Raw genomic sequence first — 13,982 nt, forward strand, 5'->3', positions numbered from 1 at the left:
TGAGGCCTCTGTTGGTCCTTCCATGAGAGATTTGGATGGTTTCTCCATGAAGGATTGTAGGTGTTTCCATAGGGTTCACCCATGTAATTCACCTCTTCCATTGATGGGTTCTCAGGATCATAGGCTTCTTCTTCAGATGAAGCGTCCTTAGTACTGCCTGGTGCAGCTTGCATTCCAGACAGACTTTGAGAAATCATATTGACTTGCTGAATCAATATTTTGTTCTGAGCCAATATGGCATTCAGAGTATCAATCTAAAGAACTCCTTTCTTCTGACTTGTCCCATTATTCACAGGATTCCTCTCAGAAGTGTACATGAATTGGTTATTTGCAACCATTTCAATGAGTTCCTGAGCTTCTGCAGGCGTCTTCTTCAGATGAAGAGATCCTCCAGCAGAGCTGTCCAATGACATCTTGGACAGTTCAGACAGACCATCATAGAAGATACCTATGATGCTCCATTCAGAAAGCATGTCAGAAGGACACTATCTGATCAATTGTTTGTATCTTTCCCAAGCTTCATAGAGGGATTCACCTTCCTTCTGTCTGAAGGTTTGGACTTCCACTCTAAGCTTACTCAATTTTTAAGGTGGAAAGAACTTTGCCAAGAAGGCATTGACTAGCTTTTCCCAAGAGTTCAGGCTTTCCTTAGGTTGTGAATCCAACCATATCCTAGCTCTGTCTCTTACAGCAAAAGGGAATAGCATAAGTCTATAGACCTCAGGGTCAACCCCATTAGTCTTGACAGTGTCACAGATTTGCAAGAATTCAACTAAGAACTGATGAGGATCTTCCAATGGAAGTCCATGAAACTTGCAATTCTGTTGCATTAGAGAAACTAATTGAGGCTTAAGCTCAAAGTTGTTTGCTCCAATGGCAGGGATTGAGATGCTTCTCCCGTAGAAATCAGGAGTAGGTGCAGTAAAGTCACCAAGCACCTTTCTTGCATTGTTGGCATTGTTGTTTTCGGCTGCCATGGTTTCTTCTTCCTTGAAGAGCTCTGTTAGGCCCTCTAAAGAGAATTCTTCTTCAGCTTCTCTTAGCTTTCTCTTCAAGGTCCTTTCAGGTTCAGGATCAGCTTGAACAAGTATGCCTTTATCTTTGTTCCTGCTCATATGAAAGAGAAGAGAACAAGAAAGTAGGGAATCCTCTATGTCACAGTATAGAGATTCCTTGAGGTGTCAGAGGAAAAGAAGAATAGAAGGAGGAGGTGGAGAAGAGGGAATTCGAACTTATCAAGAGGGATAGAGTTCGAATTGCACCTTGATGAGGAGTCTTAGTCCTTTAAATAGAAGGATGTGAAAAGAGGGGAAGAATTTTCGAAAATTAATTAAAAGATTTTAAAAAGAAATTTGAAAATTTGATTCAGATTTTCGAAAACTAAGATTGGGAAAGAAATAAAGTGATTTTTGAAAAAGATTTTGAAATTAGAAAAAAATATGATTGAAAAAATTAATTTTGAAAAAGATGTGATTGAAAAGATATGTTTGAAAAGATATGATTGAAAATCAATTTAGAAAAAGAAATTTTTTAAAATTAAAGTTGATTACTTGACTATCAAGAAATTAAAAGATATGATTCTAAAATTTAAAATTTGATCCTTTCTTAATAGGCAAGTAACAACTTGAAAATTTTTGAAGTAAATCTTGAATTGAAGGAAGGATTTTTGAAAATGGTAAAAATAAATATAAAATGGAAAGAAATTAATTTTGAAAGAGATATGATTGAAAAGATATGATTTGAAAAAGATTTGATTTTGAAAAAAAATGAAAACTTGAAAAAAAATGTGAATTAAAAACAAAATCTTTCCTCTAGTGTCATCCTGGTGTTAAACGCCCAGAATGGTGCCCATTCTGGCGTTTAACGCCCAAATCTCTACCTTTTTGGGCGTTAAACACCCAGCTAGGTACCCTGGCTGGCGTTTAAACGCCAGTTTTCCTTCTTCACTGGGCGTTTTGAACGCCCAGCTTTTTCTGTTTGATTCCTCTACTGAATGTTCTGAATCTTCAATTCTCTGTATTATTGACTTGAAAAGACATAGTTTTGAAAAATATTTTTGAATTTTTTGATGATGAGAAACAATAAAAATGCAACTAAGATCAAATAAACAATGCATGCAGGACACCAAACTTAAAAATTTTCATATAGGAGACACTAACAAATTGAGAATGCATATGAGAAACAACAAAATACACTAAACAAGAGAATTTAAAGATCAGAGCAAGGAAATCATCAAGAACAACTTGAAGATAAATGAAGACACAAGCATGTAATTTTCGAAAAATGCAAGAAAAATAGAAACATGCAATTGACACCAAATTTAAAAATTAATACTAGACTCAAACAAGAAACATAAAATATTTTTGGTTTTTTTTTGGTTTTATAAATTTTTTGTGATTTTCGAGAATTATATAGAGAAGAAAATAAAGAGAATCAAAACTTTTAATAAGAATTCCAGGAATGATTGCAATGCTAGTCTAAGACTCCGGTCCAGGAATTAGACATGGCTTACTAGCCAGCCAAGCTTTCAATGAAAGCTCCGGTCCAAAACACTAGACATGGCCAATGGCCAGCCAAACTTTAGCAGATCATTGCTTTCAACAGCAAAATTGATAGAAATCAACAAGCTCTTGTGATGATAAGTTGAAACCTCGGTCCAAAAGATTAGACATGGCTTCTCAGCCAGCCAGACTTCAACAAATCATCATGAAACTCTAGAATTCATTCTTAAAAACTCTGAGGAACAAAATAGAAAATCTTTTTGTATTTTTGAAATTTTTTTTCGAAAAATAAAAAGGAAAAGTACCTAATCTAAGTAACAAGATGAACCGTCAGTTGTCCAAACTCGAACAATCCCCGGCAACGGCGCCAAAAACTTGGTGCACAAAATTGTGATCATCAATGGCGCCATCAACATGGTACGCACAATTGTAATCTCAACTCTTTATCACAACTTCGCACAACTAACCAGCAAGTGCACTGGGTCGTCCAAGTAATAAACCTTACGTGAGTAAGGGTCGATCCCACGGAGATTGTTGGTATGAAGCAAGCTATGGTCATCTTGTAAATCTCAGTCAGGCGGATTCAAATGATTATGGATGATGAATGATTAAAAGATAAATAAAACATAAAATAAAGATAGAGATACTTATGTAATTCATTGGTGAGAATTTCAGATAAGCGTATGAAGATGCTTTGTCCCTCCCGTCTCTCTGCTTTCCTACTGTCTTCATCCAATCCTTCATACTCCTTTCCATGGCAAGCTGTATGTTGGGCATCACCGTTGTCAGTGGCTACAATCCCGTCCTCTCAGTGAAAATGTTCAACGCACTCTGTCACAACACGGCTATTCATCTGTCGGTTCTTGATCATGTCGGAATAGAATCCAGTGATTCTTTTGCGTCTGTCACTAACGCCCCACAATCACAAGTTTGAAGCTCGTCACAGTCATTCAATCCTTGAATCCTACTCAGAATATCACAGACAAGGTTTAGACCTTCCAGATTCTCAAGAATGCCGCCATCAATTCTAGCTTATACCACGAAGATTCTGATTAAGGAATCCAAGAGATAAACACTCAATCGAAGGTAGAACGGAGGTGGTTGTCAGGCATACGTTCATAGGTGAGAATGATGATGAGTGTCACAGATCATCACATTCATCAAGTTGAAGAACAAGTGATATCTTAGAACAAGAACAAGCTGAATTGAATAGAAGAACAATAGTAATTGCATTGATACTCGAGGTACAACAGAGCTCCACACCTTAATCTATGGTGTGTAGAAACTCCACCGTTGAAAATACATAAGAACATGGTCTAGGCATGGCCATGAGGCCAGCCCCAAAACGTGATCTAAGGTAGCATAGAACTACTCAAAGATTAGACTCCAAATACAATAGCAAAAGGTCCTATTTATAGAGAACTAGTAGCTTAGGGTTTACAAAAATGAGTAAATGACGTAAATATCCACTTCTGGGTCCACTTGGTGTGTGCTTGGGCTGAGCATTGAAGCATTTTCGTGTAGAGACTTTTCCGGAGTTAAACGCCAGCTTTTGTGCCAGTTTGGGCGTTTAACTCCCACTTTGGTGCCAGTTCCGGCGTTTAACGCTGGGAATTCTGATGCTGACTTTGAATGCCGGTTTGGGCCATCAAATCTTAGGCAAAGTATGGACTATTATATATTTCTGGAAAGCCCTGGATGTCTACTTTCCAACGCAATTGAGAGCGCACCAATTGGGCTTCTGTAGCTTCAGAAAATCCACTTCGAGTGCAGGGAGGTCAGAATCCAACAGCATCTGCAGTCCTTTTCAGTCTCTGAATCAGATTTTTGCTCAGGTCCCTCAATTTCATCCAGAAAATACCTGAAATCACAAAAAAATACACAAAATCATAGTAAAGTCTAGAAAAGTGAATTTTAAATAAAAACTAATAAAAATATAATAAAAACTAACTAAAACATGCTAAAAACATACTAAAAACAATGCCAAAAAGCGTATAAATTATCCGCTCATCAATCCCCACCTTCCCTCCTCATAATCCTAGTTTTTTCCACATCTTCTTCTTCATCTATTCTTTCTTCTTTTGCTCGAGGGCGAGCAACATTCTAAGTTTGGTGTGGTAAAAGCATAGCTTTTTTTTAAGGGAAGACAAAAGCTTCCATCAAGGGTCTATAACTCAGTGGTATAACATTTGACTGCAAATCAAGAGATCCCTGAGATACCTCAGGGGATACATTTTCCCCCACACAATTATTGGGAGCAACTAAGGGTGGAACATCAAGAGCACTCCATCATCCTCCATGAAATTAGAGAAGATCAAAAAGCAATGAGGGAGGAGCAACAAAGACAAGGAAGAGACATAGAAGAGCTCAAGGACATCATTGGTTCCTCAAGAAGGAAACGCCACCATCACTAAGGTGGACTCATTCCTTGTTCTTAAATTTTCTGTTTTTCGTTTTCTTTATGTTAAGTGCTTATCTATGTTTGTGTCTTCATTACATGATCATTAGTATTTAGTAACCATGTCTTAAAGTTATGAATGTCCTATGAATCCATCACCTCTCTTAAATGAAAACTGTTTTAATTCAAAAGAACAAGAAGTACATAAGTTTCGAATTTATCCTTGAACTTAGTTTAAGTATATTGATGTGGTGACAATACTTTTTGTTTTCTGAATGAATGCTTGAACAGTGCATATGTCTTTTGAAGTTGTTGTTTTAGAATGTTAAATATGTTGGCTCTTGAAAGAATGATGACAATGAGACATGTTATTTGATAATCTGAAAAATCATAAAAATGATTCTTGAAGCAGGAAAAAGCAGTGAATACAAAAGCTTGCAGGAAAAAAAAAGAAAAAAAAAGTGAAAGCAAGCAGAAAAAGCCAAAAGCTCTTAAAACCAAAAGGCAAGAGCAAAAAGCCAATAACCCTTAAAACCAAAAGGCAAGGGTAATAAAAAGGATCCCAAGGCTTTGAGCATCAGTGGATAGGAGGGCCTAAAGGAATAAAATCCTGGCCTAAGCGGCTAAACCAAGCTGTCCCTAACCATGTGCTTGTGGCGTGAAGGTGTCAAGTGAAAACTTGAGACTGAGCGGTTAAAGTTAAGGTCCAAAGCAAAGACAGAGTGTGCTTAAGAACCCTGGACACCTCTAATTGGGGACTTTAGCAAAACTGAGTCACAATCTGAAAAGGTTCACCCAATTATGTGTCTGTGGCATTTATGTATCCGGTGGTAATACTGGGAAACAAAGTGCTTAGGGCCACGGCCAAGACTCATAAAGTAGCTGTGTTCAAGAATCAACATACTGAACTAGGAGAATCAATAACACTATCTGAACTCTAAGTTCCTATAGATGCCAATCATTCTGAACTTCAATGGATAAAGTGAGATGCCAAAACTATTCAAGAGGCAAAAAGCTACAAGTCCCGCTCATCTGATTGGAGCTATGTTTCATTGATAGTTTGGAATTTATAGTATATTCTCTTCTTTTTATCCTATTTGATTTTTATTTGCTTGGGAACAAGCAACAATTTAAGTTTGGTGTTGTGATGAGCGGATAATTTATACGCTTTTTGGCATTGTTTTTAGTAGGATCTTGTTACTTTTATGGATGTTTTTATTAGTTTTTATGTTAAATTCACATTTTTGGACTTTACTATGAGTTTGTGTGTTTTTGTGTGATTTCAGGTATTTTCTGGCTGAAATTGAGGGACTTGAGCAAAAATCAGATTCAGAGGTTGAAGAAGGACTGCTGATGCTGTTGGATTCTGACCTCCCTGCACTCAAAGTGGATTTTCTGGAGCTACAGAACTCAAAATGGCGCGCTTCCAATTGCGTTGAAAAGTAGACATCCAGGGCTTTCTAGCAATATATAATAGTCTATACTTTGGTCGAGTTTAGACAACGCAAAAGGACGTTGAATGCCAGTTCTACGCTGCAGTCTGGAGTTAAACGCCAGAAACACGTCACGAACCAGAGTTGAACGCCAGAAACACGTTACAAACTGGCGTTCAACTCCAAGAATGACCTCTACACGTGTAAACTTCAAGCTCAGCCCAAGCACACACCAAGTGGGCCCCGGAAGTGGATTTATGCATCAATTACTTACTTCTGTAAACCCTAGTAACTAGTTTAGTATAAATAGGACTTTTTACTATTGTATTTACATCTTGGATCCTGGATTGTATTTTTGATCCTGTGATCACGTTTTGGAGGCTGGCCTCTCAGCCATGCCTGGACCTTTCACTTATGTATTTTCAACGGTAGAGTTTCTGCACTCCATAGATTAAGGTGTAGAGCTCTGTTGTTCCTCATGATTTAATGCAAAGTACTACTGTTTTTCTATTCAATTCAACTTATTCCACTTCTAAGATATCCATTCGTTCCCAAGAACATGATGAATGTGATGATTATGTGACGCTCATCATCATTCTCACTCATGAACGCGTGCCTGACAAACACTTCCGTTCTACATGCAAACAAGCTAGAAGGAATATCTCTTAGATATCTAATACAGGGGACCGAGTCCGAGTTATTAGTATCTTCGTGGTATAAGTTAGAACCCATGGATGGCCATTCCTGAGATCCAGAAAGTCTAAACCTTGTCTGTGGTATTCCGAGTAGGATTTGGGAAGGGATGGCTGTGACGAACTTCAAACTCGCGAGTGCTGGGCATAGTGACAGACGCAAAAGGAGGGTGAATCCTATTCCAGTATGATCGAGAACTTTAGATGATTAGCCGTGCCGTGACAGAGCATTTGGACCTTTTTCACAAGAGGATGGGATGTAGCCATTGACAACGGTGATGCCCTTACATAAAGCTTGCCATGGAAAGGAGTAGGACTGATTGGATGAAGACAGCAGGAAAGCAGAAGTTCAGAAGAACGAAAGCATCTCCATACGCTTATCTGAAATTCCCACCAATGAATTACATAAGTATTTTTATCTTTATTTTCTATTTATTTATTATTTATTTTCGAAAACTCTATAATCAATTATTATCCTCCTGACTGAGATTTACAAGATGACCATTGCTTGCTTCATACCAACAATCTCCGTGGGATCGACCCTTACTCATGTAAGGTTTTATTACTTGGACGACCCAGTGCACTTGCTGGTTAGTTGTGCGAAGTTGTGAAGTTATGTGTGGACCATGGTATTGTGCACCAGTTATTGGCGTCATTGCCAGGGAGAGAACGAACAACAAATTTTACAACCTTAGAGTAACAATTTCGCATACCACAGACCTATTATTGGCGTGGATGGTTGTCACTTGAAGGGCAACCATGGACAGCAGCTGCTAGTTGCTATTGGCAGAGATCCGAATAACAATTACTTTCTGATTGTCGTAGCTGCAGTAGAGGCAGAGACTAAGGACAACTGGGGGTGGTTCCTGGAGATGCTGTTAAATGACATTGGAGAATCAAGAAAATGGGTTTTCATGAGTGACCAACAAAAGGTATCACAAATGGATTAATTAAGTTGTTTGCACTTAATTTTTTTCCAATTAATTTGATTTGAATATAAATCTACTATGTATATGATCATATATGCAACTGGAGGCTTGTGAATATTAATCTGATGTATATATGATCATATATGCAATTGCTTTGTTTGTGAATATAAATCTGATATGTATATGATCATATATGCATTGGAGGCTTGTGAATATTAATCTGATATATATATGATCGTATATGCAATTGAATTGTTTGTAAATATTAATCTGCTTCAAAATTTGCTATGTTTGTGAACATTAATCTGCTATGTTTAGATGCTACATTAATATGTTACATGGGTATATTGTCTTCTGCACTGAAACTATAAATCAGGGGCTGATGTAAGTGTTTCAAGAGGCATCACCAACACTAGAGCATAGGCTTTGTTTGAGGTATTTATATCCCAACTGTAAAAAAGTATATGGGGGTGGTACTGTACTAAGGGATCTCATTCTATCTATTGCCAAAGCTACCTATGTGGAAGAATGGGAAAGAAGGATGAATCACCTAAAGGAGATCAACAGAGACTGTTATGACAAGTTGTTTACTTTGGATCCAAAATTGTGGACAAAGAGTCACTTCACATTTCTGGCCAAGAGTGACATGCTGATGAATAACATCTCAGAGGCATTCAATGGAAGAATCCTAGAGGCAAGAAACAAGCCAATTCTGACTATATTTGAATGGATTAGGTGCTACTTGATGACAATGTTTGTAGAGAAAAAGAAGAAGGCAGAGAAGTATAAGGGCTCTGTTTTGTCAAAACCCAAGAAACGGCTAGATATCATTGCGGTTAGAGCCATGGAGTGGCAAGCTAAATGGGCAGGAGACCTCAAGTTTGAAGTCCACCATAAGAATAGGATGATCATGAAAAGGTTTGTGATCGATTTGATGGCTGGAAGGTGTAGTTGTAGGTTATGGGGCTTATGTGGTATGCCCTGTCCACATGCTTGCTGTGCTATCTTTGAGAAGGGTGACAACCCGGAAGATTATTGTAGTAACTATTACAGCAAGGCAGCATACCTTGCTACATATGGGCAGTCAATATCACTAATCAATGGAGAAAACATGTGGCCAAAGATACAATGTGATACCATCATCCCTCCAATTTTCAGAGTTAAACCAGGAAGGTGATGAGCGGATAATTTATACGCTTTTTGGCATTATTTTTAGTATGTTTTTAGTAGAATCTAGTTACTTTTAGGGATGTTTTCATTAGTTTTTATGTTAAATTCACATTTCTGGACTTTACTATGAGTTTGTGTGTTTTTCTGTGATTTCAGGTATTTTCTGGCTGAAATTGAGGGACTTGAGCAAAAATCAGATTCAGAGATTGAAGAAGGACTGCTGATGCTGTTGGATTCTGACCTCCCTGCACTCAAAGTGAATTTTCTGGAGCTACAGAACTCAAAATGGCGCGCTTCTAATTGTTTTGAAAAGTAGACATCCAGGGCTTTCCAGAAATATATAATAGTTCATACTTTGGCCGAGTTTAGATGACGCAAAAGGGCGTTGAACGCCAGTTCTACGCTGCAGTCTGGAGTTAAACGCCAGAAACACGTTACGAACCAGAGTTGAACGCCAAAAATACGTTACAACTTGGCATTCAACTCCAAAAGTAGCCTCTGCACGTGGAAAGCTAAAGCTCAGCCCAAGCACACACCAAGTGGGCCCCGGAAGTGGATTTATGCATCAATTACTTACTTCTGTAAACCCTAGTAGCTAGTTTAGTATAAATAGGACTTTTTACTATTGTATTAGACATCCTGGATTGTATTTTTGATCCTGTGATCACGTTTTGGGGGCTGGCCATTCGGCCATGCCTGAACCTTTCACTTATGTATTTTCAACGGTAGAGTTTCTACACTCCATAGATTAAGGTGTGGAGCTCTGCTGTTCCTCATGAATTAATGCAAAGTACTACTGTTTTCTATTCAATTCAACTTATTCTACTTCTAAGATATCCATTTGCACCCAAGAACATGATGAAGGTGATGATTATGTGACGCTCATCATCATTCTCACTTATGAACGCGTGCTTGAGAAACACTTCCGTTCTACATGCAACCAAGCTAGAATGAGTATCTCTTAGATATCTAATACAGGGGACCGAGTCCGAGTTATTAGTATCTTCGTGGTATAAGTTAGAACCCATGGATGGCCATTCCTGAGATCCGGAAAGTCTAAACCTTGTCTGTGGTATTCCGAGTAGGATCTGGGAAGGGATGGCTGTGACGAACTTCAAGCTCGCGAGTGCTGGGCGTAGTGACAGACGCAAAAGGATAGTAAATCCTATTCCTGTATGATCGAGAACCTCCAGATGATTAGCCATGCCGTGACAGAGCATTTGGACCATTTTCACAGAGAGAATGGGATGTAGCCATTGACAACGGTGATGCCCTTACAGAAAGCTTGCCATGGAAAGGAGTTGGACTGATTGGATGAAGACAGCAGGAAAGCAGAAGTTCAGAAGAACGAAGGCATCTCTATACGCTTATCTGAAATTCTCACCAATGAATTACATAAGTATTTCTATCTTTATTTTCTATTTATTTATTATAATTCGAAAACTCCATAACCATTTGATATCCGCCTGACTGAGATTTACAAGGTGACCATAGCTTGCTTCATACCAACAATCTCCGTGGGATCGACCCTTACTCACGTAAGGTTTTATTACTTGGACGACCCAGTGCACTTGCTGGTTAGTTGTGCGAAGTTGTGAAGTTATGCTTGGACCATGGTATTGTGCACCAGTTATTGGCGCCATTGCCAGGGAGAGAACGAACAACAAATTTTACAACCTCAGAGTAACAATTTCGCATTACCAAGTTTTTGGCGCCGTTGCCGGGATTGTTCGAGTTTGGACAACTGACGGTTCATCTTGTTGCTCAGATTGGGTAATTTTCTTCTTATTTTATTTTCAAAAAGTGTTCAAAATTTTTTCAAAAATACTTTCCTCTTTTTCGTTTTTCCCAAAAAAAATATTTTCAAAATATATATATATATATATATATATATATATATATATATATATATATATATATTTTCTTCAGAATTTTTAAGAATGAATTCTAGAGTTTCATGAAGCATGTGAAGCCTAGCTGGCTGCAAAGCCATGTCTAATTCTTTTGGATAGGGGCTTCCAACCATCAGCATAGAGGCAAGTTAATTTGAATATCAGCTGTTGCATGCCTGATTTATATCCTAAAGCTGACTGGTTATTAAGCCATGTCCAACCCTTTGATTGGAGCTTTGGGCTAATATTGAAAGATTCCTGGAATTCTTCTTAAAATTTTTCGAATCCTTATTTTTCTTTTTCAAATTAATTTTTGAAAAATCCAAAAAAATTTATAAAATCATAAAAATAAAAAATATTTTGTGTTTCTTGTTTGAGTCTTGAGTCAATTTTTAAGTTTGGTGTCAATTGCATTTTTTTCTAAAAATTTTATGCATTTTTCGAAAAATTCATGCATTCATAGTGTTCTTCATGATCTTCAAGTTGTTCCTGACCAGTCTTCTTGTTTGATCTTGATGTTTTCTTGTTTTGTGTCTTTTCTTGTTTTTCATGTGCATTTTTGCATTCATAGTGTCTGAACATGAAAGATTTCTAAGTTTGGTGTCTTGCATGTTTTCTTTGCATTGAAAATTTTTCAAAAATATGTTCTTGATGTTCATCATGATCTTCAAAGTGTTCTTGGTATTCATCTTGACATTCATAGCATTCTTGCATGCATTCATTGTTTTGATCCATAACTTTCATGCATTGAGTCTTTTTCATGTTTTTCTCTTTCATCATTGAAAATTCAAAAATAAAAAAAATATCTTTCCCTTTTTCACTCATAAATTTTGAAAATTTGAAGCAAAGCAACCTAGAGCATATATTAACAAGAAACCCACCTCAAAAGGAGGAAATTCAGTTTCACCATTTAAGTTAAATGCTGAAATTTCAGTCAACAATCTCAACAGAGACGGAATATCACAATAATAAACCAACAATGCGAGAACATAATTATACCAATTAGAACGCAAGGAAAACCTTTGAGCCTTTGTGTTTTGTAGCAATAAGCCAAATTCTATAGAAGCAAAGTCCCATAAAAACGAAATTGGAGGTTGAAATTACTAGAGTATTGATTGCACATGACGTATAGAAACCAAAGGTGCTATCAACTGCTTTGGCCCAAACACTGTTTGGTTCAGGCTTGCAGTACCAAACGAATGGCCGTGCATTTTTTCTCTTTCTTTACGAGTTCTTCGACGACGGCAAGGTGTGCCGGCAAAGTTCGCGTCTCCTCTCTTTCTCGCGAGCTCTTTCTTCCTTTGGTTTTAATTTCCGATGGTGACAGTGGCTCCAAACCTCACTGGCGCCGTCCCCCCTTTCCCTGTCTTCCTTTTCTTCCTTTTTCTTCCCTTTCCCTCCTCCTTCTTCTTCCCTCCCCTCGCGATCCCCTTTCTCCTCTCCTTTCTCTTTTTTTTCTTTTTTCCATTTTTTTATTTATAATTTGTTTGGTTAGAGATAATTTGGTAATAAAAATTAAAATTTTGGTAAAATAGATGATTTTAAAACTAAGTTAAACCTTAGAAACGTTTAAAAAAAAAGTTGGAAACAAAAAAATTTCGGCCTATACCTTAGAGACCAAAATTGTACTTAACCTAAAATTTATTCTTGGCATAAAAATGATGTATTTTGAAAAATTAAGAGTACATTAAATTAGATAAATTATTATAGATAAATAAATGATAGGTACTAAGTACATTAAGTTAATCAGAGTACTTGACACAAAATGTTGATGATCGGCGTTCTGGGTATATTTGTGACATTTTCTAATGAGATTGTCATATTAGTTAGACCACTTGATGTATCAACTTACTTTTTTAGTCTAATACTCTCTCGGTAACTTGCACGTCTTGTGGCCAGGTTGCTGCCTCTATTCTTCGCTCATGTTTTGTCTTTGTCGCCTAGCATAGTCTTGCGAAATCAGTTGGCGACTTCTGTGTGAATCTTTCATTGATATACTTGTCACTGTAATTAACCAAAACATTCATATAAGCATAGTTTTATATTTTTGTTTAACAACGGAAAGCAAATAAAAATAGGTTTTACATTATATTTATGTGAAATGAGAAGAAGAGAAGATGAATAAAAGAATAAGAAAGTTTTTTTATGCTGTAGTAACAGTAATGTGAGATGAGAGATACTAAAGTAGAAAAGATATAATTATAGAAGTTTCATGAACGAGAATGTATGACGTAAGAGAGAAGATGAGGGAGTGGAAGTATAAAAGTTCGTTGAAAATGAATGTATGTGATAAAAAAGAAGATACAGTGAAAGTTTCTTAACGTAGAATAAGTGAGATATAGTGAAAAAAATTATTACGAAAGACAAAATTGGAAAAATTTTGGACATCAAAATTATTTTGCTATTCTATATTGTTATAGATAAAAAATCCTAAAATTCTTTCACGTTGAAATATTTTATTTGGTGCTGATGAAAAAATTAGGATGAATACCTATTCTGGTCCATGATCATTTTTTCGAATGATTTCGAAGCCTTCGACAAAAAAATATTCTTTTTCGCCCTTGATATTTAATTTCGTGGGATTGATTAATCCTTATGTTAATAATCTCTTTTTAAAACATATTTATGTGACACGTTAATTATTAATATATCCTCTATTTAATTTTTGTAGGTAAAAATAATTTAAAAATTACTAATATTTTTTAGTTTTACATCATAAATTTAGTTAATCTATTTAAAAAAAGTAAAAAAATATAAAAAATAAACGATATTGACAATTATCTTTTAAAAATAACGAGATATCCAACAAAAAAATTTTACCAATCTTAATTAATTTTTAGTAAATAAATTAATAATTTAACATATTATGTAGACTTATTTTATTAATATAAAAATATTAATAAAATAATTAATCAATTTCATAAAAATAAAATTAAGCCTTTAGGTTTTTTCTCAAAAAAAATTAAA

At 36.3% G+C, this 13,982-nt stretch overlaps 1 protein-coding gene and 1 non-coding gene across 2 annotated transcripts; both read left to right on the plus strand.

The window, feature by feature from the left end:
• Positions 1–467: 467 nt before the first annotated feature.
• LOC148568519 (small nucleolar RNA R71) lies at positions 468–575 on the plus strand. Its single transcript, XR_015882148.1, has one exon. It is a non-coding gene; the product is annotated as a small nucleolar RNA R71 (small nucleolar RNA).
• Positions 576–8,494: 7,919 nt separating this feature from the next.
• Positions 8,495–9,130, plus strand: LOC148568520 (uncharacterized). Its single transcript, XM_088484716.1, has one exon. The coding sequence runs from the start codon at positions 8,495–8,497 to the stop codon at positions 9,128–9,130; it is 636 nt and encodes a 211-aa protein (XP_088340842.1).
• The last annotated feature ends 4,852 nt before the right edge of the window (positions 9,131–13,982 follow it).

This window comes from Arachis ipaensis, chromosome B4, assembly GCF_059453495.1.
Source record: "Arachis ipaensis isolate K30076 ecotype BB chromosome B4, ASM5945349v1, whole genome shotgun sequence".
NCBI classification, from domain to species: Eukaryota; Viridiplantae; Streptophyta; class Magnoliopsida; order Fabales; family Fabaceae; genus Arachis; species Arachis ipaensis.